We start from the raw sequence: 25,662 nt of genomic DNA on the forward strand, positions 1-25,662 counted from the left end.
TGTAACTGTTCAGTCGAGAATGGATTACCAATTGGTGAGCTCGATTCATGCTTGTAATAACACATCTATATCATAACATGTATTTTTTAATGAATTTGTTGAACAAACTATGAATGGTTTGTCACTTTAAGTGTTGATATAAGCGCTTTATTCATGTTTTATAAAATTTCGAGATTCAAACCTTTGAGTAGTTCGATGTTTAAGATGTCGACGCATTGAAAGTTAACTTTTAAACAGAGGTTACATGAATCGCATCACTTACCAAGGTGAATCCTTTGAAGCCTTTGAAGCCCTCCCACTAACAAAACTCCTTCCTGTGATAACCATGAAGATGCAGAGGTATACTCGGTCTTTAGTAACAATGGATGTCACACTAACATTCCTCCCCTTCCCCGATGACCGTAAAAACGTGGCCGGCGCCGTTATTGACATTACTAATTTCAGTGTCCTCGAAAATGTACATTGAAGATGGTATGCTACTCCCAAGCTACATCTGTTTATTCCCTGTACAATTTCGATGATTCTTTGTCAATCACGGAGTACCAACTACGAATTGTACGGTCATCAATGCTCATGCTCATGCTCATGCTCATGTTCATGCTCAGCTCTATTGATATTCAAATGCTAAATAAAAGAGAGTTTGCCTTTTCACTCAAACAATGCAATAAATATCGCATAATACCTATAAAAGATAAAATGTTTAACAACTGACACGGTGTGTTTCGTAGAACAACTTTATTACAAAAAAATAGGTAAGTCTGAAACTTCGCTACAATAAAATTTAGGTCTCTCGCGTTCATTTGCTGCAAAAACCAAAATAATCGGTCGGGGGGGGTCTAGAATATTTTTTTTTTTTTTTTTATTTCGGGAGACTTGCACATATGTTTGTATTTGCGTAGCCGTGTGTTTATGTACATTGGGGTGGTTCAAAAATTAAAAATGTTTGAGAATCCAATCTTCCATATGTTACTTGTCATCCCTACTTAATTTCACAGAACACTATTTACAATAGTGTTCTGTGAAATTTTCAGCTTTCTAGGTGGTGATTTAAAGGTGGCCCAAAGACAATGTAGGTTTATATGGAAATTACTATGAAGAAATTTTGAGATATGTTCCAAACACGCTTGTAATGTAATATAAGTACAAACTTATTATCCCATTATAAAAACTTATTCTTATACCATAACAAAGAAATTTGCTCAAGAGAGAAATTCAATCCAACGGATAGCTTAATATGGGAGTTAAGCTTAAACTGGGATTAGAGCCCTGGGATTGTTTCTTCAGCAACATCCTTCATTAAGATTTGAAGAATGAGTTTTCAATATGGGATGATAAGTTTTTTCTTACATTACAGTAATAGCGTGTTTGGAACATTTCTCAAAAATTCTCCATAGTAATTTCCATAAAGACCTACATTGTCTTTGGGCCACCTTTAAAACACCACCTAGAAAGCTGAAAATTTCACAGAACACTATTTTATGGTAAAGATGCTAAGGAGCATATGGGAGATTGGATTTTCAAACAGTTTTCAAATTTGAATCGCCCTTATGTACATATGTTTGGATGTACGTATGTATATCTGTAAGTAAATATTTAAGTATACTAGGATTACTGGAAAATGGATATTAGTAAAGAGCTTTTTTTTCAAATGCGACCGGTCATTTTATAAAACTGTTATTCATCTATAAGTATTCACCTATTAGAATAACAAATAAAGCAACTATTTCCAATAAAAAAATAAATTATCAAGATTTGTAATTTATGTGCAAGTATGTAATACATTTGAAAAGATTCCGGTATTTCACTTTTGTATCTACGAGTAAAAAGAGAAAATTCGCATAATGTATGATCTCGCCCTAAAAGCGATAGGTGACGAAGTGTGTAGCTTGCTATTACTGAGCAAACGAATGGATTTACACTTTATTTCACAATGCTACGATGAAGAGAAGATCCTCCTCAGTCTCCCAGCGGTGACAATTTTTATTTTGGTCCGCTTATCTGCTTAATAACAACGAGCTACACACTCAGTTACCAATGATTTTAAGGGTGAAGATACATAGAGGCCAAACCTCGAATTTTCAAAAGCACAAGTCTAGAGAAGCAGACAACCGGTAACTCACTGGTCACTGGTGACGACCAATCAATAAAATGTTCGACGTAAAAGGTTGTCTGGTTCTCTAGATTTGTGCTTTTGAAAATTCGAGGTTTGACTTCGATGCATCTTCACCTTAGGACGAGATCATAAGTTATGCGAGAAGTATTTCCTAATAACTTCTTACATCATTATGATCAATTTAGGTACGATTTTCAAGGGTTTTCGTGGAAAATAATTAAAATGATGCTTGAGACAGTTTTGCGATTATGCGTATGTCATATGTCATTTATGCTTATTACAGCTCTTTTGACCAAGAACAACTTTAATTTCTATGCCAAGGTATTCAAATGGTTTGATCTTGCAGTTTGTCCCGTACCTCCATACGTTCCACGCAATGTGCGTCGGTACAACAACACATATCCATAAACACTTTACACAAAATTAAAAAAAATGTTCTGGACCCCCCGATCGATTATTTTGATTTTGGTCGCAAATAAAAAGAGAAAAATCTAATTGTTTTTAGTATGAAATTTCAGACTTACCTATTTTTTTGTAATAAAGTTGCTCCACAAAGACACCGTGACTGAATGCGAATGAGCTAGATTTGTCAAAAGTGCTTTAACAACCCAGTTTGTTATAGGCCTATTCACACGACGTCTCAAATCAGCTGATCGGGAAGCACTTTGACAGTTCTTCTATGAAAATGACAGGCCCGTGTTAGCACCGACCCTCCACCGATGTAAACAAATGCATAGACGGATCTGTCACATGAAAAGGCCTATAGCATATTTAACGTGGTCTACAATTCGAGTGAGTAAAATGATTGCCCACAGAGTTGTCAATATAGTTTACTCACTCACACGCTCGTTCAGATCTACTCAAAAGTGAGTAGTTTTCTACTCACTTCGGAACAAAGTGGAACTACTCAAAAGTGAGTACAGTGTACCCCCGTTAATTTGAACGGTACCTCATGCAAACCATCGGGGTTCATTTTTAATTTGAACATCTAGTCACCCTAGAACCGTGTTTCTAGTTACCCTTTTCACTGTTTTGTTTTGATTCTGTGCTCCGTTTCACAGCGTTTCATTTCACTTTACTGCGTTCCATGAGCTAAGTGACGTTTGAACCATTTTTAATCTGAACGATGTGCAAATTAGCGGGGTACAAATTAAAAAGCGTTCAGATTAAATGTGGTCAAACCAACGGGGGTACCCGGTAACACCATCGTTACTCACTTTAGAGTAACATTGTCAAATGTCAATATGGGAGTAACACTTACTCACTTCGTTTAATCTGAAATTTGCGAAAGTGAGTAGATGTCACTCACTTCAGGAAATAATATATTTGGAAATAAATTTACCTATTATGTTATTCATAAAATCAGGAGAAATATACAAAAAACATAACATTTATTCATTATCTCTTACATTACTATATGAATAATACATGATAACAAGTAAAAAAAATTTGATATTTGTGTTGAAAATTTTGCTGCTCTGGAATGGATCCCCGGATGTTATAAATCTCTGGGGGATTGATGAAACCATGGAGGATGTAGTTTGACCGTGCCAGTAGCCTTCCCGGTTAAACTGTAAAGAATTGATAATTAGTCCAATAAAAAGTACGACGATAAAACTTATTGTTTATATTTTTTTCTTGCGGTTGTTCGATCAAAACCAGGACTTGGTCATTTTCACTCCGACCTCGCTTCACTTGATATCAGGATTATTGACTTCGCAGCACTAATCTGGAATTCGCCGGTTGGACTTCCGAAGCGAAGTTTCAAGCAAACTAACTGTCATTGCTCTGCCGGCTCGGCTTTTGTCTCGACTGTTTTTGAAAACAGTCCGACATCACGTCGACGGAAAAATTTTCACCACAACGGAGGATTTGTCAGTTCGAGCGCGCGAAATTTTCACAATGTCTTTGACGTTTACAAAGTGAGTCAAATTTGTTTGTGTTTACTCAAAAGTGAGTAATGTCGTTTTCTTTTATGGTTGAGTAAAAAGTTACTCACTTTGATAAAATAAGGTTACTCACTTTTGACAACTAACTTGAAACTTCAAAAGTGAGTCAAAGTTACTCTTTTTTGAGTAGATTTGAACGAGCGTGCATTATCACTCCGGTCGCTACCATATTTAGTAAATCGCTTTCGTACCGGTCGTTGCTTTTTCGGTCAACATATTCAGTTGTGGAAATAATGGTGATCATTTTCGTACATTTCATGTTGGGAATTTTTGGAATTATGCTGGTATATCTTTGGTATCCTGGTGCGAAATAATTCAGGACAAATATTTCAAAAGGGCACATCGAAATTGGTAAACATTGACTTTGCAAGACGCTTTTGAGTCACTACCAGGAAGGGCTAAAAGCAATCTTTTTGATAGTGGTGTTAGTTTGCGTGGGCGAGCTACCGGTCGTTGCTTTTTCGGTCAACATATTCAGTTGTGGAAATAATGGTGATCATTTTCGTACATTTCATGTTGGGAATTTTTGGAATTATGCTGGTATATCTTTGGTATCCTGGTGCGAAATAATTCAGGACAAATATTTCAAAAGGGCACATCGAAATTGGTAAACATTGACTTTGCAAGACGCTTTTGAGTCACTACCAGGAAGGACTAAAAGCAATCTTTTTGATAGTGGTGTTAGTTTGCGTGGGCGAGCTAAAAAGGGCTCAACAGCAACGTTTCTGAAAAGAAGGCTCAAGACCTCTTGAGCCCTTTCCAAATGTCTGTCCAGGATTAGAATTCTATCGGAAATCTTTAAGATTCTTTATTATTTCTGTGACACGTGGATATCATTGGATTTTGATACAAATCTTTGCTGTTCCGATTAAAATACTTGGGGTTTCTCCAGAATGTTAGCGAATCCAACTTGAATGTTTGTGAATCCGACTGGAAAGCTTATGATTCCGACTTGTATAATTGTGAATCCGACTGGAATCATTGGAATTCCGATTGAAATCCTTGAGATTCCAGTCGAAATCCTTCAAGGATTCCAGTCGGAGTCCCTCCCAAGCATTCCAGTCAGAATCCCTTTCAAGGATTTCAGTCGGAATTCCAAGTATTCAGTCGGAATCCCAATGATTCCAAGTCGGCATTCCAGTCGGCCTCTTTTGTAAAGTTAAACGACCGATTTGGTCGACTAAAGAGTATTGAAAATTTATCTCAGTTCAACTGCCTTCGGCAGCTTTTACTGTTAGGTATTCCTATAGTAAAATTATATATTACTAGCTTTGTGGTACATAAGTTCATTGGTTGCATTTCCTTATTTCAATGTCTACTATGATTTCAACAGAATCCCAAGGATTCCAGTCGGAGTCCCAAGAATTCCAGTCCTAGTCCCAAAAATACCAGGCAAAATCAGTCACTCATCCAGAAATTCAGAATTTCTACCAAAATCCCAGAATTCTCTGAAATTGCGTAATTCTTACGCGGAATCGAATGTTTCAAGAACTTCTACCGGATTACCAATAATGGCATCAGATTCTTAATATTCTTATCAAAATCTTGAAGTTTTCACAGAATTTTTTAAATTTCGTAATTTGCACACTGAATATGCTCGAATACTACAGTCAAGTCCCTTACTCGATATTTCGTATCTCGATATCGAGTTAGAAAGGCATAACAAAATTGGTTTTCATGGGCTTCGTAGCCGTGCGGTTAGTGTCACCGAGGCATTTGGCCGCATCGTGCTAAGGAGTGTGGGTTCGATTCCCGCCTCAGGCCGAAAACTTTTCGAGAGGAATGTTTTCTGACTGTGCCACTGGGCGTTGCATGCTAGTCCGTTGTCTAGTGTGGTGCTTCCTTCAAAGGGCAAATAGCCCACTGGAAGCATTAACGTGTAGTGTCTTAAAAAAAAAAAAAAAACTCGATGTGTTCTCCAACTCCATACCTCCCTGACTCGATGGTCCCTTCAATATCGAGTAACGAAGAATTGGTTGTATATTTTTCGACTGGTGGTGGGTGCAAGATTGATTGACATTTTTTCGTTAATAACAGTTTAAAACACACCGTGCTCGACGTCGCAGGTATTTAGCCTACTGTGATGCGCGTTAGCAGTTGCACGTTTCCCACCCCATCCGCGCCCGACGTCGCGTCGATAGGTGCTAATGAATGACTCCGTCCGCCATTCAAAACAGATAATTCTAGAATCCCATCGCAATAATGCGCGCAGGGCTTGCTTTGATTCGCTTTCGCACCTTCGAGAGTATCTAGTTTTATTAGACGCAATGCCGCTGCTAAAACGATGGAGCAGCCAGAGCGAGAGGGGAAAGACACAAAGTAAGATTAATTATCCAGATAGCCTTTGGGCGAGTCCGATTCGGCAATAACATTGGCTTGGACAAGTGTCAACAAACGTCTCACTCGAGCGCGAAGCGATGATAAACGTGAGGATGACGCACTTGAAACTACGAACCTATGCCTAGATTGTTTTGATTGATCGAGTCGATTAGATTCCAGAATGTGTGGTGGCTCTTTATGGATCGCCGACTCGCACTAGCTCGCAATTTGTGTTGCATTGAGAATATAAACAAACCGCATCGATCCGGAGTACATTAGTGATTTGTTTGAAAACAAACTACCCTGTCAGCTTGTCCTTACATCAGTAACTTGCCTACTAATTTAAGAAACGAAGTTCACGGACTGACAAACATGTTGGGCACCGTATGCCCATGCAGAAAGTTATGGCGCTTCATAGAGAATCTAGTATTTTTCTTAGTCGAAGGGTTTTTAAGTGATATAAATGCTGTTATTAGGCATGCCTGTATTTGTAGTGCTGATATGATGCCTATGTTCATAGGCCTATTCACATGACGTCTCAAATCAGCTGATCAGGAAGCACTTTGACAGTTCTTCTATGAAAATGACAGGCCCGTGTTAGCATCGGTCCTCCACCGATGTAAACAAATGCATAGACGGATCTGTCACATGAAAAGGCCTATTGTCGATGCTGCTTTAGGGCTTTTTATTAGTGCTTATGGTTACTTGGATGGTTGTGTGTTGTCCCAATATGTACTACAGTCAACTCTCCTTTACTTGATATTGAAGCGACAATCGTGTTAGGGAGGTATCGTGTTATAGAACACAAAATCAGTGCGAATGCGATCTGAGGGACCATCGAGGTAGCCATGAGAAACACTATGGGTCTCTAACTCGATATCGAGGTTCGAAATATCGAGTAAGGGAGAGTTGACTGTTACGGTGGTATTAGGCTTTCAAAGTTGTCCATTTGTATGGAAATAGAAGTACCTTCAAGGGATGCAAATCAATGCCACATACCCAATACTGTAAATTTGTTTAATTTGTCACGTAATCTCACAGGCTCCTGCTGTGCTGTCCAACATTCTAAAAACTGACACATCCAACGATTATCATATCTAATGCCGGCCATTAAACACAATCCTTTTATTTAATGGCGAACTTGACACAGCACAAATCTAAGGTCTACTTTTATTGCCTCTCCCATTTCAGGATCAACTGGTGGCCCTACCTTACGCATTCATCAACATCCGGATCAGTGTCACACGTTGTTACCATCGCGCACCGTAACCTTCCATTAGTCAGTCCATTAGTCAGTCCGAGCACACAGCTGCAGTAACCAGCTTCCAGACCTAGCACAACGTATGCATTCACTGCACGAATTTAGCACTCAGCCCGACAACAGCGACACCGACAGCAAAAGCAGCAACGACCGCGACCGCATTCGCGTTTATCGGCGTTGCACCGTTTATCGGCGTCGTCGTAGTCATCATCGTCGTCGTTGTCGTCGAGGAGAAATTGCAACTAAAATAAGGCCATCAACGGCCAATCCCGGTGACTTGGAGCTAGCCGGAGAACCAGCAGCAGCAGCGCCACCAACGCTGATAATAGTGCTCTACCGTCGTGGTAGCAGTGACAACAGCAGCAGCAACAGCGTCGATCACAGAAGGCGGCGGCGTCGTCGGCGACGACGGCGGTCGTTCACGTTTTGAATGTACAGTATTGGACAATACATTTGCAACTGTTTTGCGATTTTTCATACTAAACCAAATGGTAAACTTTAGAAGACTAGATCTGAGTTATTTCGTTTATTCACTAAACATTGGTTGCAACTACAAGCAAAAGAAAGGGTGAATCTCTGAATTCACAATTTCCATCCAAAAATGTGGGGTTTAAAACTGTCAATAAACGTGGCAAAAATGGAAGAAAGGACGTTTCGCCGGAATGCGAACCTTCTTCCAAGGGTGAAATGGATAATGTTGATAATTGTATCGAAACGAGCAATCAGTTCGATGTTCTAGACAAATTTTCCGAACACCATATCGAAGCAGTCTCTAGCCCAGACTCTTTGATACAGGTAAGGAAACGAAGAGTGTCGCCCTGGGAGGGAGGCACCGATACTACACACGAAATATAGAACAATCACAGACAACTGTGGAACAATGTTTGTTTGAACTGCAAGATAACTTCAGCTTGCCAACAACAATCAAGGCAGGCTTGGGGAAAATCGCTAGTTTTCTTTTGTTGTGTACTTTCAATTTTTCCTGACAAACAAGGAAAAAGGGCCACAGTTTTCTATGTACTAAATATTCATTTTTATTGGAAAAAGTAAAACGATGCGTTTTTAAATGCTTTATATTCAATCCGATTGAAAGGTGCTCACGTAGCATTACTTGCATTGTGTGCATGAATTGATTTTCATTCTATTTTTTCACTTTTGATGAAATGCAAAAATGTGTTTTAATCAGTTACGCGCTTTTTCCATGTTAGTCCAATGTTTGAGATCTGGGCTCACAGTGACAGTTCGTGACAGCGGAATCCCGGCTCACTATGACGTACAGAAATTTTGTATTGGTTTCTCCCTCCCAGGTGTCGCCTATCGTGGTCAGTTGTTCCGAATTTGGGGGATTTAGGCAGCAGATCTTGAACTCCATTAGGGGAATCAAGGTTTCCTTCCAAATCGCAAAGAAAGGAGACTGTCGCGTTTTGCCGGAAACTCTTAAAGATCGCGAACTTCTTCTCAAACATCTTGAAGAGAAGAAGCACAAGTATTTTACTTATGACGACAAAACTGGACGTTTGTTCAAAGTTGTCTTGAAAGGTCTCTCAAGTGACTATAAGTCACCTGAAAAGATCAAAAATGGAATAATTGATTTACTTGGATTTTCCCCAGTCCAAGTAATCATTATGGAAAAGAGAACCCAATCTGGCATTCTTTGGAAAGGGCTTTCTCAAGAATATTATTTAGTTCACTTTCATAAAAAAGATCCGAATGATATTGAAGCTTTAGAAAAAGCAAAACTTATGTTCGATGTCCGTGTGACATGGGAACATTTCCAGAAACCTGGAGGAAATTTCCAGGACCCCACTCAGTGCCGTCGGTGCCAAAAGTGGGATCATGGAAGAAAACATTGCCACATGGATGCTAAATGCATGATAAGCGGAGATTCTTCTCACGCTAAGGACGACTGTCCAGTGAAGGAAGATACCACCAAGTTTATACGCTCAAATTGTGGGGCTAAACATAAGTCAAATTTTCGGGAATTTACAAATCAAATTGTTATTGGATTACGTTTTTCTAATGGATCCAAATAATAATTTTAATATTTTAAAATGGAATGCTCGTTCTCTGAATGGTAAAGAGGAAGAGCTGTTTAATTTTCTTACAGTAAATAACGTGCATATAGCAGTTATTACCGAAACGTATTTAAAACCTGGATCTAAACTCAAAAGAGATCCTAACTTTTTTGTTTATCGTAATGATCTACTTGATGGGGCATGTGGGGGAGTTGCAATCATCATTCATAAGCGTATAAAACATGAACTGTTTTCGTCATTTGAAACTAAAGCTGTTTCTGTTGAAACACAGCTTGGTAAATATACTTTCATAGCTGCCTATTTGCCTTTTCAATGCTCTGGACAGCAAGTTAATTTGCTCCAAACTGACTTTCAAAAATTGACCCGCAATAAGTCAAGTTTTTTTTCATTGGTGACTTTAATCCCAAACATCGGTCATGGAATAACTCGCAAAGTAATTCCAACGGCATAATTTTTTTTATGAGTGCTCTTCAGGATATTCTTCAATTCAATACCCTGATAGCCATACATGTTTTTCCTCTTCTAGAAACCCTTCTACGATTGATTTGGTCTTGCTATGCAGTTTGAAAGCTCGGATAATTTAAATTTAGGACTTACTAGTCCAATAGAAAATCAAGTTACTCAGGACTTCGAAAATATTCTCAATCAAGAGAACGTTTTCGAAAATTCCTGGGAAATTTTGGAAGAAGTGAGAACTATTATTAAAAATTCTAAAATATGAAAGCTCTTGGCGATTTTCTACATCTTCAGTATGAAACTTCCAGAAAGTAGCTTATCATTCTTAGTTGATATATTTAACAAATGTTTTCAGTTGGCATATTTTCTGGACAACGGGAAAAATGCTAAGGTTGTACCAATTTTGAAACCAGACAAAAATCCGGCTGAAGCTTCTAGCTATCGTCCAATCGCTTTCCTTCATCAGTAAACTTTTTGAAAAGGTTATTTTGAGCAGAATGATGGTTCACATCAACGAAAATTCAATTTTTGCAAATGAATGATTTGGATTCCGACATAGACATTCGACCACTCATCAACTTTTACGTGTAACAAATTTGAACCGTTCCAACAAATCTGAAGGCTATTCTACTAGTCTTGCTCTTCTAGACATAGAAAAAGCATTCGACAGTGTTTGGCATGAAGGCTTGATCGTAAAATTAAAAAAAAAACTTTATTTTTCAAACATACATTGTTAAAATAATTTAAAGTTATCTGTCAAATCGTACACTTCAGGTTAATTATCAGAACTCCAGATCTGAAAGACTTCCTGTAAGAGCTGGTGTTCCTCAAGGCAGCATTGTGGGACCAATGTTATACAATATTTTCACATCTGACTTACCTGAGTTACCTCAGGGATGTCAAAAATCTTTGCTTGGACGAAGCCTGCGTGCCATCTGTTGTGGATTGCAAAAGAGTTTGGTTATTTTTCTTCATACTTGCAAAAATGAAAGATTTCTCCTAATGCTTCCAAAACTCAACTAATAATATTCCCACATAAACCAAAAGTTCTTTATTTGAAACCTTCAAGTAGACATGTTGTCACGTTGAGAGGGGTTCCAATAAATTGGTCAGATGAAGTTAAGTACCAGGTACCCCCGTTGGTTTGACCGCATTTAATCTGAACACTTTTTAATTTGACCCCCGGTAATTTGCACATCGTTCAGATTAAAAATGGTTTAAACGTCATTTAGCTCATGAAACGGAGTAAAGTGAAATGATGGAACGCTGTGAAATGGACCGCAGAATCAAAACAAAACAGCCCAAGGGGTAACCAGAAGGGGTGACAAGAAGTTCAAATTAAAAATTAACCCCGATGGTTTGCATGGAGTACCGTTCAAATTATCGGGGGTGCACGGTATCTATGGCTCATGCTAGATAAGAATTAAACTTTCAAAAATCACATTGAGGGCATTCAAGCCAATTGTAACAAATATGTTAAATGTCTCTATCCGCTTATTAATAGAAAATCAAAACTTTATCTTAAGAACAAGCTTTTGATATTAAAACAAATTTTCAGGCCAGCTATGTTGTATGCTGTACCAATATGGACTAGCTGTTGTCATACCAGAAAGAAAGCTCTTCAGAGGATTCAAAACAAAATTTAAAAAATGATCCTGAAGCTTCCTCCCTGGTATAGTACCAATGAGTTACATAGAATATCCAATGTTGAAGCATTGGAAGAAATGTCAAATAAAATAATTAATAATTTTACAGCAAAATCGTTGAAATCTTCTATTGTCACGATTAATGCGTTATAAATTTAGGTTAAGTTATGTTAAGTAAATTGAAAGCGTTTTTTTTCTCTTATAAGCAATAAAAATCAACTCAGATGTAAAAATTCCTAACTGCTACGGCAAATGAAATGTAATATGTTGTTAACAAAAACTTAATTTTATTATACCAAATTTAGATGATAGTGTCTAACACAGTACACCTAGATATGATGAATGAATGTAAAGTTTGGAATGATACTAATAAAAAATAAAAAAAATGTATTTGGTAAAATTTAAGTGTAGCCTGCACAAAAATTTCATTCAAATTGCTTCTTAAATAATCCAGATCCGGCCTATCAAAGTTGACCATTATGTATGGAAAATCGAAAAGAGTTCCAAATGCATTGCCCAACACTGTATAGCCTAGAAAATCGATAAACACTGACTGCACATTACAGCAAAATTTCCATTTTAGCACGTCCGTCGCCTACTGACTGGGTGGGTGATCGCGATTCGCGGCAGCCAGCAGCGTCGTCGTTACGATCGTCTGAAGAGCGGTCTTTTGGTCGTTGAAGCACTCCACGCCGCGCCGCCTCACGCGCGTTGTCACGCGATGAATGTTGATGCGCTCGGATGAGATTTATGTGCCATTTGACAGTGAGCTCAATGTGAGCGTAATAGTCGGAAATCAGTGTGTAAATATAATCGGGAGTGATTTATGGTACAAACAAACCGTCACCGGAAGCGTTACGGTTGTTGTTGTTGTTATTGTTGTTAGACGTTGTCATCGACAGAGGAGCTTACGATGAAATGTAAGTATTGTGGGAAAGTAGTAGCACAGACAAACAGACGTGACACTTAGTATAAATTTCTTTAAAATCCTTCGCCCAGTTTACACCGTCATCATCTGGTGGGCATGTTGCACGAATTACTGTTTCGTGCAACAAAACATGCAGAGACGGTAGTGTGAAACGTCAAACCTGAAGAAAATCGATGTGCGTGCCTTTGGTAGTGAGATTTGTAACATTGCAAATTTGAAATGATAGTTATATGAGTAGTAGAGTGGTTCAAAAAATCGTTTTTGCTCCACACCGCTCATTCGATTCGAGATCAAATTCTGAGTGTCCTACCAAAATTTGAGCTCATTCGGATGAAAACTGAGACTGCACAAGCCATTTAAAGTTTATGTGGAAATTACTATGGGAAAAGCAAGTAATTCATTCAATCGTTCGTAGTGTTTGCCCATGTGCTCTTGGGGATTAAAACTACATTGATACTGTGAGAAACATTCATCAGCTACAACTTTGCCGAAGACCGTTTTTAAATCGGACGCCCCAGTAATTAGTTACTGATTTTTGAATGAGTTTCTAAACTTTGGCTATAATTATTGGACTGTTCTGCAGACATCACTGGATACATGCAGTAAAACATAGTAGCCATGATTTGTGAGTGCTATATTCGCGCCAGATGCAGCAATGTTGCCTGTTCAGAAGTTAAATGAGCACTGCTGGAGAATTTGTGACTGGATATAAATCAATAACTAATTACTGAGGCGTCCGATTTGAAAACGGTCTTCGGCAAAGTTGTAGCTAATGAATGTATCTCACAGTATCAATGTAGCTCAAATCCTCAAGAGCACATGGGCAAACACTATGACCGATTGAATGAATTGCTTGTTTTTCCCATAGTAATTTCCATATAAACTTTAAATGGCTTGTGCAGTCTCAGTTTTCATCCGAATGAGCTCAAATTTTGGGAGGACACTCAGAATTTGATCTCGAATCGAATGAACGGTGTGGAGCAAAAACGATTTTTTGAACCACTCTAATGAGTAGTCGATGTACATTTCGTCAGTGTTACGTCTGTTTGTCTGTGGAAGTAGCTTTCACCAAATAATATTATTTCCAATAAACAAAGAATTTTTATTTTGAATTGATAAATTTAATGCCGGACATTTGTCGATTCTGTGTTCCATGTTCATCAAACATTCTAAATTCATTTTTTATAACCTTTGTTATTTAAATTTTCTTATAATTCATTGAACACTAATTACATCGTAACTGGCATTGGCGTAGTACCGGGGGAGGGGGGTGTGTCAGAGGGGCCTCACCCCTCCCAAGAATTAAAAACAATTTAACATGTAGCGAAATTTTCTGAATTAATGTGCACGACTCTTGTTATTAACAAAACAATCGCTTCCCCAGTTTATTCATGAATTGGAAAGAAAATTGTTTTCCAAATGTATCTTGCCTTCGAATGTTCAAAGGAAATATGTTGAAAGTGGTAAAATAGAGAAATATGTAACAAAATAATTGGGAAGGGGGAAGGGGGAAGGGATTTATTAAGGTATTCATAAAGAAGTTTGTATTGATATTCCTTAAAACCCTTCTTTAGAAATAATTTTACCAATTATTGTCAGAATCCATATTCTTGGTTTGAATTTTTGTGCGATACGTAGGCGAAATTTCTACAGGCTTTCTGGCAGAAATCTAGAAACCCAGAATTCAAGGAAGGATATATTGGAACGGATTGTGGAACGGAACGCAGAATCAAAACAAAACAGTGAAAGAGGTTACCAGAAACACGTTTCTAGGGTGACTAGATGTTCGAAATAAAAATGAACCCCGGTGGTTTGCATGAGGTACCGTTCAAATTACCGGGGTGTACGGTAATGCACAATACATCTTCGGCAATGTTCTTAAAAAAATACCGGCAATGTTTTCGCGTTAAATTTCTACTGTACTACAAAATAATCAATAATAGACCCTTCAAAAAAGTTTATTTGGGATTTCTAAAGGTGGGAAAAAAATTGGTTGTTTCTCTATCAATATGTTCACTATATAGTATCATGAAACTCCGGACTTCATACAAAATATTACCTAAGATTTTAGTTGCAACTAATTTCAGTAAAACTTTCATCCGTTTTAACACCAATCATTTTCTGTTAGTTCTGTTCTGAAGAATTCGTGAAATTAATCCTTGCTCAATGATCTTAAAAACTTTTTTGGTGAGACTCCTAGATTTTTTTTGTATTTTTTGTTTTTGATTCCTGAAAATTCTAAACAAATTATTAATGAACAACTGAAAGATACTTTAACTACCAATTGAAATTTGTATTTAATTAGTACTTATAGGGCCTTCCAGGAGAAGTGATTAAAATGATTTCTAATGCATTCTCTGGCGGATTTCTGGGAATAATTTTCTGTGGAAATCCCAGTGTAGAGACGAGACTTGTTTGGTTAGTGGTGTAATTAACAATGATATATTTATTAGAGTTCCTTGTCAAGTTACAAATCATGGACTACTAAGATCCTACATCTCTCCCTTCTTTTATAGTGTTATAATTTTGTCTTATTTATAAATACGTGATACAGAATTCCAACCAACTGGTTCCTTAATTAGCAATCCGGACTATCTGTCATCTTTAGTTTAGTAGATCTCTGGTCATAGTAACGTTATCTGAAAAACAAAACAAAACGTGAGTGCAGAGTACTTCTTAATGATAAAATGCTTTATGTTATTATTGCAGTTCAACGATTCCATCTTGTTGTCCACCTTCTAGTTTTCCATTGTTGCACCTTCATGTGTGCCATAGTCATTATTGTTCATACTTAGTGTTTTCTTCCTTTTTCCCAATACAGATGTATTGCTTCGACCATTTCTTCACGGAGAAAAATAATTAGTAGTTACCACCAATTACTAGTTTATTTCAAACAAAACTTTAGTTTGAAATATGCACAAACAAAATTTTGCAAAATCAACAAAATACACCTTTTGAAACAAACTAAGATTTCATGTTGTTCGTTCCACTACATTCTAGATAATTTCAACAAATCTTTGTTTGAAACAACCAAACCATTTGTTGTTTCGTTTGACATTTGTTGAAACAACCAAAAATTTAGGTTGTTTCAAACTAACAACAGTGGTTTGGTTTAAACAAGAATCTATTCAAAATTAACAAATTTGCTGGTTGATTCAACCTTTTTTTTTTGTTTGGGATGAGGTGCAGATCGGTTTTTATGTTTTTATTATTAATATATTGATGAAAACAAAAATCTCACATGGCGTATTATTTATTTAAGTTTTTGCAATACATGTATTCTAAGATAAATTATTGAAATAATTGAAACACCAGGCTCTTCATCTCGAACAAAAAGCTGCACGCCGTTTTCCTCCAAAAATTACTAAACAGCGTCATGGTTAGTCACTTTCTCCAATCTGAAATTATACTAACATTTTTTTTATTTGCACATCCAAGAAATATGAGAAAATCTGTCTTACCTCTCTGGAGAGCAATTCGAAAGAAAAATAAGGCGTCAGCAGCAGCATTTCTTGTTCGTTGTCATAGAATCTTGAAAAAACAAGTAAAAGTATTGAATAAACGATATATAGAATAATTTATAACTTATATTAACTTAACACGCAACTTTACTTGAAATGCTTTTCATAAAAAATAAACTGTACTTATTATACATTTCAGCTGACTAATCTTGCTTTCGCAGAAACAACACATGAAGTTGGTTTGTCACAAACTAAAATTTTGGTTGTTTCTAACTCAAATAAAATCTAGTTCGATTCAACGTACTGTTTTGGTCGAACCAACCCGTTATTCTATATTGATGCCTATAGTTAACCAGAGAAACAAATAACCTAAATTTTAGTAAAAACAAACAAGCCGTTTGTAGAAACGAACTAAAAACTTAGTTTGAAACAACAATTATTCACATTACAAGAACACAAAGATGTTATGTTGAAACAATCTAATAAACAAATTAGTTTCAAACAAAACAATGAGTTTGGAACTACAAATTTCAGATTAAAAATAACAAAATTGTCAGTTTGAAATTCAACAAACATTTTGGTTGTTTCAAACTAGGGTGTTTTTTCTCCGTATTGCATGATACTTTCTCTCCTTTTTTCCTGTTTCATATGGCCTTTGTTTGTTTGTCTTGAAAGTAGCAAATACCTTCTTCTTTGAAGTCGCAAATCGGTTTTGTTATTCTTGAAATATTTTCCTGTCTCTGTAGAAATCAATTAAATAATTGAAGTGATCAATAAAACCAAATGTGATTAACAATGTTTCAAACCAGCCATTGAGATTCATCCTGAGGATCGCCTCTAGGTCTCAATCTGGTACTTGAGATTCATCCCGCGAGGATCGCCTCCGGGTCTCACATTGGTGTACTCTCATCCCTTAATTTGGGTTCCACCTACTCTTGAGAATCATCCTGAGGTTCGCCTCTAGGTCTCATAGAGCTACTTAATTTCCCGCGAGGATCGCCTCCGGGTTTCTGCGTACTTCATCCCTTTGTCTGGGTTTCACTATCCTTGTAGATCAGTGAATTTCATCCCAACAACAGGGTTCCGCTTAATCTCAAAGGATCGCCTTTGGATCTATCCTGCGTACTTCATCCCTTTGTCTGGGTTCCACTGTCGCCATTGACAAGTGTACTTCATCCCAGCAACAGGGTTCCGCTTACTCTCAAAGGATTGCCTTTGGAGCTTTCCTGCGTACTTCATCGAAGACACACTCGCCCTTTATATATTTTTTTATTCATATTCATTATCAATTTCATTTGACTTCTCTCGTCAACCAAGCCTGAATTAGGTGACCCAAGTCACAGTACTTTATCATTTTCATAACTTCCTCTACCGTGATGCATCAATACCAGGGTTGTTAACGTTAATCAACGATTAACGCCGTTAACGTTAACTTGGCTAAAGATCAACGGCAACGCCGTTGCGTTGATTTTCTTGGTTGTTAGCGTCAACGTCAACGGGTTGCGTTGAATCAACGTCAACGTATACCGCTAACCACTGCGTTGATTCTCATAGAAGCATTGAACATTTGTTACCTTGATAAACAAAGGGTTTCTATGCAAACGTCGTATCCAAGGACGTTGGAAAAGAAATATGACATCGCTTTAGGTTTACCTAAGTCATTTTGCATTCAACAATCATCCAATTTGGACACTTTTTTCAAACTAATTCCAATCTAAGACAAGGGACAAATAAGCTACATATGCTGTAGCTGTGAAGCACGCGAATATCGACTACAAGACGGTGAGCAAAAATCTTGAAGAAAACCCGTCTTGAGTACTACGGCACCGACGGCAATCCCCTAAAGATGCAAAACCTGGATTAATTTCGACGCTAAGCCGTAGTTTATCATTTGTGCGCTAACAGTATTTGCCGAAAATAGGCAGAAATAATTGAAGAAAACATTGCAAATTAGGAATCATCAACAAAATACGAATAATGAATGTATACGCCACCAGGTGTCAAATCATCCGCTGCTAGTGCCAAATTATCTGTCAGCTAACCAATTGGTTCATATTGTTTCTCCGTCTATGCTTCACTGCAGCTGTTGCAGCTTTAAGTTCACAGGAGAAACTTCTTCACAAAAATGAGAATTAAGTACGTAGCATCACAGGTCGACACTCTGGATGATATTACCCGGTACCCAAGTACGAATGTACCATTGCTGTATATGACCTGATTGATCAGTAAATATGGTCACTGAGGGCACCTTCCAGATCCTGATATACAACTTCTTCCTAAAAACGACATGTATCTTGATAATCTCACCCTTATTTGTACTGTGTTTTATTGATAATAAATACGCTAACGCTACGAGTAAACTATTTTATTTTCTGTAATTTTCATTTCGTCCAATTGAAATTTATAAGTACGCACATAATAACTATTGAATCGGTTCAAGGTATGTAAAATGAAGTACCAACTATTACCTTATCCATCGATGAACTGAATTCAACCGGTCCAAGAATTGTAACACTTGAGCGGGACATGCTTCCGAATGCTTCCGACGTACTCTGGCCCCGTTCTAGTGTAAACATTCTTGGACCGAGTGCATTTAGTTTATCGGTGGATATTATCCACTGGATAAGGCAATTAACGTGAAACACAACGTTATCGTTAACGTTAATTTAACGCTGAACGCTAACGTTAACGTTAATCAACTGCTCCGAAAAATAAACGGAAGTTTCGTTAATCGTTAAAGTTAACGTTAACGAATCAACGAAACGGCGTTAACCGTTAATTAACGTTAACAACCCTGATCAATACCCGGACGCTTAATCTTTTGTGCATAATTTCACCAAATTAAACATGTTCCAAGACAAAATCCTCCAATGAGTATGAATGGTTACATAAATAGTAGTTAAAACATAATTATTCCGTTAAACATTTCTTGCAAACTCGAAGTTTCCACACGAAAACTATAAAAATAACAACGTAAGAAAAATCTTAAAATTCGGACACATGTTTTAGATTTCCGAACACTTATAAATTAAATCTCGAACACTTTCACTTGTTTTTCCAATACATTATGATCAAATTTGGCATAAACTGAACTTTATCGCCAATATTGGTTACTTTTAAATGTACAACGTACGTTTAAATACGTTCAGCTAAAGTCGCATCGCGTTTACATGATTTATGATTTTCTGAAATAAATATTTGTCTCATTGGGATTTACTCAAGCAAACTCGTAAAATGTTAATTGCTTCATTCATAATGAATTGCTGTGGCTTATAATACATGTTTCATACGTGATTACACTGACTCTCATAGAAAAATATGATTTAAATGAACAATTATAACGACTTGCAAATTTATTCGAAACATAAAATACAGAAACTCATTCCTGGAAAGTCCGTTGTATCGTTCCATAAAATCTGACAATGTAATTTCCACTATTTCTGCTTGCAGTGTTCTCATAACTTAACAAATCTGCCTAAGTTTTACAATGATCTTGGATGGTTGAAGTTACAGTTCACTGTTCAATTGGCAATGATATATTTATTAGAGTTCCTTGTCAAGTTACAAATCTTGGACTACTAAGATCCTACACCCAAGACAAACTCCGTGAAAACTGGTAAATGTGTTCTTGGAGAAAGCACTGAAAAGTACGAAAATAATTCATAACGAAATTCCCGTTGGAATTCTAAAAGGAATCTCTTCCGCACAAAATCTTGGAAGAGGCACAAGGGACATTCGTTGTGATTTTTTTTTACTAGAGTTCTTGAAGTTTTTTTGACTGGATTACAAAATAAATGAATTTGTAAATTTAAATTTACAAATATTACTGATGTGCCGCGAAATGAGACAAAATAACAAAGAATTGAAATCAATACAAATTTGTTAGAACTACGAAATTTGTGAAAAGCGTGATTATTGCGACCGACATTACATCTGTAAAACAAGTATATGCTAGCCTCCTGAGTGTCTTCTATGTCGCACGGAGAACAAAATATATTGAAACAAATGCTTGAGTAATTATAGAAATATAAGCTGCCTTATTCTAAAGATCCCATTACATTTTATTTTGAGCTTAGAAATAAATTTAATAATATCGTAAAAAGTTCTTACACATTTTGTTTTCTTTAAAATACATTAAATGCTATCTTTGGCAAGAACCAATCAGATCTCAATGAAACTCATCAAGTTGTGTGATATAAAAATGAGCTCTTATGAAGGTAAATACAAGAACAGATAGAATAGCTAGGTGTCAAAGAAATTATTTTGCTGATGTATATGTTTTCATTAAAATATGCGCGTCTCTTACAAACGTTGAGTTTAGTTTTGTTTTTCAATTGCTCTATTTCGCCCCCTTTCTTTTGATGATACAATAAGAATCATAAAATCATTTTAAACCGTAATAATTGTCATGATCGCTTTTCTAACAGTAGCAATTTTTGAATTATACCAAGTTCAATGTAAGAAATGATTCTTCAAATAATAAAATAGGCAATTTTCATTAGTTATTCGCGATTCTTAATCAAGAAAATTAAGTAAGTGAAGATAAATATTGCCTACACTGTAAACTCGGCATTACCCTTTAATGTGGGAAAAATACCCTTTATTTTTTGATGTATGGAAACGTCAAATAAAGGGTACTTTATTTTTTTGAAATAAAGGGTATTTTATGCCCATTTATATATGCCGTCTATTCACCCTTTAATGGGTGAAAAAGTTCTTGCAATTTTGTATGTTAGATTCACGAAACAGCGTTTGTTGTTCTTTAGTTTGTTAATATTATAACAGTAATAGGCATTTAAAAATGCGGATTCATAGAAGGTAGGTAACCTTTCTTTTCTGTAAGACCAAATTACTCTTTAAAGGGTAAAAAAGTACCCTCTTTGAGAGAAACTAGTTTAACTCATAAAAAGAGTAATGGGCCTTTACACATTAAAGAGTAGACGGCTTGTACGTCAAATCAACGAGTGAATTTTACCGATTATCCAGAAAAATCGTTTTTGGGAAACAGAGTAAAATTTACTCTTTTTTTCAAATAATTAAATTTTAATTATTTTAATATTCATCTTCGTATATAAAATTATCAGCTCTGAGACTTATAAATACAAGAAAGATTTATTCAATAAAAGATTTACAATAAAAATGTTGATCCAAGAGAATAATCCATTCGTCAACTAGCTTTATGGGGCAGGTGCTCCTGGTAGTTTTATACAGCGGGACATGCAACGGGATGTATTGAGCAGCAAAGTCATTCTATAAAATATTTCATTGTTTGTTTAGATAGATGACGCGAAAAGAAAAGAAAGGTTACCTACCTTCTATGAATCCGCATTTTTAAATGCCAATTACTGTTATAATATTAACAAACTAAAGAACAACAAACGCTGTTTCGTGAATCTAATATACAAAATTGCAAGAACTTTTTCACCCATTAAAGGGTAAATAGACGGAATATATAAATGGGCATAAAATACCCTTTATTTAAAAAAAATAAAGTTCCCTTTATTTGACGTTTCCATATATCAGAAAATAAAGGGTATTTTTCCCACATTAAAGGGTAATGTCGAGTTTACAGTGTAGTACTAAATTCGGGGTTTCGTCTACTATTTTTTTCTATTTTTTTCTTTACGTTCTGATATCAACTGTTATATATGATCAAGTTCGCCCCAACATTTAACCTTCATTTTCACATTTTAAAGGTTATTCTATGAAATGGCGTTTTTTAAATAAAAAAAATCAGGTTCACAGACTGATGAAAACCAACGAAGTATTTGCTGATTGTGCCAAAATTAGTTCGACAATATTTGAATCTCTCAGTACAATATAACAAAAAGTTGTAGAACAGTGATCAATTTTTCCCAGATTAAAGGTACTCAGTGAAATTTGAGACCTATTCCTGAATGAAATTCTGACGGAATTTATCTTGAAGATTTCTAAGAGGAACAGTGCAGAGACTGTGTTCAGTCGAGCATCGAGCGTTTCCCTAAATCCATATGATTGAAGTACTCAAACAGATTCGTTGGATGCAGTGATTGCTACTGAGGTCAAATCTAAATATTTCAATAACGTCGAACTAATGGGAAACCAGTGTGTAGCAAAGGTTAAATTTACGCCAATCCCGACTGCCAAAGTGCCAACCATCTGCTTCAGATGTTTACCATTCCGTCGGATTACGGACGTGACACAATTCGATAAACAGGAACCGCTAAAGGTCGTTCCGCAAGTTGGGCGTGTGGCAACAATGTGGCGGAAAAGGCGCATTTGGTTTTGCATTCTTCTTGGCACGAGAAACTGCAACTGAAATAACCACGTGGATTATTCTACCAATAATTAGCACATTTATATGTCTCATAGTAATGGCTATTTTACATTACGCCAATTTCTCATGAAACGGCCTATTTCCCTGAATAGAATTATGCTGTATCGTAAGACCCATTATGCTACTTATTCCAGTTGCGTAATAACCCATTACGCAATACTTTTTCATCACACAACTCTTTTGAGTTGTGTAAATAATGATTACACAACAATTTTCAAACATTTAAAAATAATGATGAACGGTAAATGATAGCCAAATTTTTGTACGATATCCTCTATCTGTGTTTTGTTTCAGATCAGATAAAAATTAAAAAAGAGTAGGGGATAAGCACCGGTTTTGGCCATCCTAAGAGAAAATTTAAATAAATAATATATAGGAAACCGTATTTATACTACAAACATGTAATCTAAAGCATTCAATCTATATTATGTATGTAAAATATAGAAACTAAACTAGGATAAGAGTACCAGTTATGGACATAGTGGTTTCCTATTTCGCCATACGTGATTACTTCAATGTCTTCAAATTTTGAAAACTTTTGTATGTTGTATTAGTTAGATTTAGGATATAACTTGATGTTAAAGTATTCAAAATTGCCTTCGATTTAGTTGATAATTTGAACGTTTCTCAGTTATTTAAATTACCTGCGCTATCCGATCAAGCCGTTGAAACCTCTCCATCGAATATTTTGGTGATATTTTAAGTTTACGTCGTGATATTGTGATATTCTAGAATATCGATAATCGGCATTTGGTTGAAAGTACAGTTGCTGCCATTCCCGCTTCAACATGGATGGAGAAAAAAATTGCAAAAAGTGCTCTCTGAGAATCAATTTCAAAGCCGACCTCTATACCGTTTGCGAAGGATATTGTGCCGGCTTCTTCCATGCTAGCTGCGTTGAATTGATTGAAGATGTATTGTGTGTGTTGTGCTCGTCTAAAATTATCTGCATGTGTGACGAGTGTATGAGCAAGTTTCGGAAATTGAGAGACGAAATTCACTATGATCCTGCTAATGATGCGACCAGCGTAAACAAGACTGTATAGCAGACGAAGTAAAACTCAAGCGTGTGCTAGAATAAGGGCGTAAGTCGCATGATCGATTTCTCGATTTGAATAAAAGGGACAAGCTGGAAGTTTATCCGCAGTTTTTCTCCACAGGACGCAAGATTGCATCGCTGCCAAGCGGTCTAAAATGAAAAAATGCTGACGAACTTGCATCTTGTCACTTTTATTCACAGAAGAGAGAATCGATGAAGAGAAATCGATCATGCGACTTACGCCCTTATTCTAGCACACGCTTGAACTCCTGAAAACAGTTGTGGCTGGAATTCAACACACGTTGTCGAGTATCGTAAATGCAGCATCTAACAACGAAACTAACTATCAACAATCTAACATCAAACACCTCTACATTCGACTCCGATGTCAATGCATTCAAACAAACTTTTTGATGGAACCGATGCATGCGTATTAAACGTAGAGAGTAATGATAATAGAACCGAAACAGATGAAGATGAGTTCTCGTTATTTCTAACAAATGTCGATTACTTTTTCAAATCGACGTAAGTAATTTTCATACGGATTCTAAAAAGGTAATTCAGAAGAATTACAACCTGTCTTCTAAAACTGTTTTAAAATGAATCTCCTTTTTAACATTTTTTACCGTGTACATTGCTTAAATTTTGCATGCAATCAGCTCGCGTTAAAACATTAGGTAGTTCCTATCGTTTCCCACACAAATTATATGACAAAATAATAAGCCGTTTTGTTCAGTTACTTACGACGTTTTTGTATCAGTGTAAAATCGACTCAAGTAGTGGTTTTGTTTTGATTCGTGGTTAAGTCACTTTGTCTTTCCATACAACGGAGCGGCGAAAGTAATGGTAAGGTTGCGAAAGTTGAAAATCTTACTTACGTCGTTTTGTAAATCCTGAAATTAAGCGTTCTAAAAGTAAAAAATTGAGGTAGTTTAGAGCGGAACGTGTAGAATTTCGTCTGTGAAACACGTAGGATTGATGAAGTAAGTTTGTTAACTTTTTTTTGACTTGAGTCTGTTTGAATAAGTTTTCTAGAAATATTGATGTGAGTGCTACCGAACGGGACATTCATTTGATGGTCTCTCGTGCACTGAACATTCTTGAACCCGAGCACATCGAAGTTGTAAAACTGGTGTCTGAATGGAATCTCAGGCAGTCATGGGATTATATTTCTTTTTGAATAGAAAGTGGAAATCCCGCGCAATGAATTCAACTACTTGGCCAAAAAGTATCAAATTTAGAGAATTTGTTCATTCGAATAGACAAAACGAAACATGGAAACCAGTATGATTTATATATGTTCAAATTGTTATATTTTAAATGTTTGATTGCTCGATCCTGAATGATGTAAAGATTATTTGTAGCTCTAAGATGTGAAGAAATGTAGATGGCTGTGTTGTTATGTTTTCTTTGGAGTATTTTAAAATGCATTTGTGTGTCAATGATGTGTAATGAATTGCATATAAAATGGATTGTTTTTAATGTTTTTAGTTTTAAGTCATTCAATAAGACCTAAGTGGTCAGTTGAATTATCTAAACAAAAAGATTCAAAATGTGAAAGTTTTCACAATTTCACATATGGCCAAATAGGGAACCACTATGGCCATAACTAGTACACTTTCCCTAATACCATTTTTTCACTTTGAAAATCTAGTTGGTCTATATAGGTCATCAGAACCAGTTTCGGCCAGAGATTTAACTTCGGTTCCTAAATTGGTCAATCGCATTGATTTCTTATGAGATTGGCCAAATTAGGAGTATTTTGGCCAAATTAGGTGTGTGAAAGTTAACATTATAAGGAAAATAATTGTTTTTCTTATGTTTTGAATCAATTTGGACGAGTAAATTAGGTTAGCTAGACTGACTACACATATTAATGGCTGCTTTTTCGTGATTGACCGAAGTCAGTGTAGATGTACGTTGAATCCACTGGAAGTTCGGCTGGGATTGGTAATAATCTTCTTCAGTGTGCATAATTCTAGCGCCGGCTACGTCCTTGCAGTCAGATGGGATTGGGGGAAAGAATATTACCGCGCAACCTTTGCTATTTGGAGACCGTGTCTACCTCTACATATCCACAAAGGTTACAAATAGGGATGTTTGTTAATAGGGAAGATCGTTGGGTCACAGGATTCACT

General features: G+C 36.4%; 1 protein-coding gene and 1 long non-coding RNA gene across 4 annotated transcripts in view; one reads left to right on the top strand and one right to left on the bottom strand.

Moving 5' to 3' along the window:
- The window catches only part of LOC5579206 (protein phosphatase PP2A 55 kDa regulatory subunit), a 178,625-nt gene that overhangs the window by 41,561 nt on the left and 111,402 nt on the right, over window positions 1-25,662 (top strand). For both annotated transcript variants that reach the window (XM_021857621.1, XM_021857620.1), the window contains exons 3-4: window positions 7,573-8,074; window positions 12,364-12,700. In XM_021857621.1, the coding sequence (XP_021713313.1) occupies window positions 12,694-12,700 (7 nt within the window). In that variant the 5' untranslated portion in view covers window positions 7,573-8,074; window positions 12,364-12,693. The remainder of the gene's footprint in view (window positions 1-7,572; window positions 8,075-12,363; window positions 12,701-25,662) is intronic.
- Window positions 13,749-23,716, bottom strand: LOC110681557. 2 transcript variants are annotated; one of them, XR_002503261.1, is made up of 2 exons: window positions 23,130-23,716; window positions 13,749-15,347 (listed from the first exon to the last, which is right to left on the bottom strand). It is a non-coding gene; the product is annotated as an uncharacterized LOC110681557 (long non-coding RNA). The 2 variants fall into 2 exon arrangements; XR_002503262.1 differs by lacking the exon at window positions 13,749-15,347 and adding an exon at window positions 15,946-16,239.

Source organism: Aedes aegypti, chromosome 1 (genome assembly GCF_002204515.2).
Source record: "Aedes aegypti strain LVP_AGWG chromosome 1, AaegL5.0 Primary Assembly, whole genome shotgun sequence".
In the NCBI taxonomy this organism is placed as follows: Eukaryota; Metazoa; Arthropoda; class Insecta; order Diptera; family Culicidae; genus Aedes; species Aedes aegypti.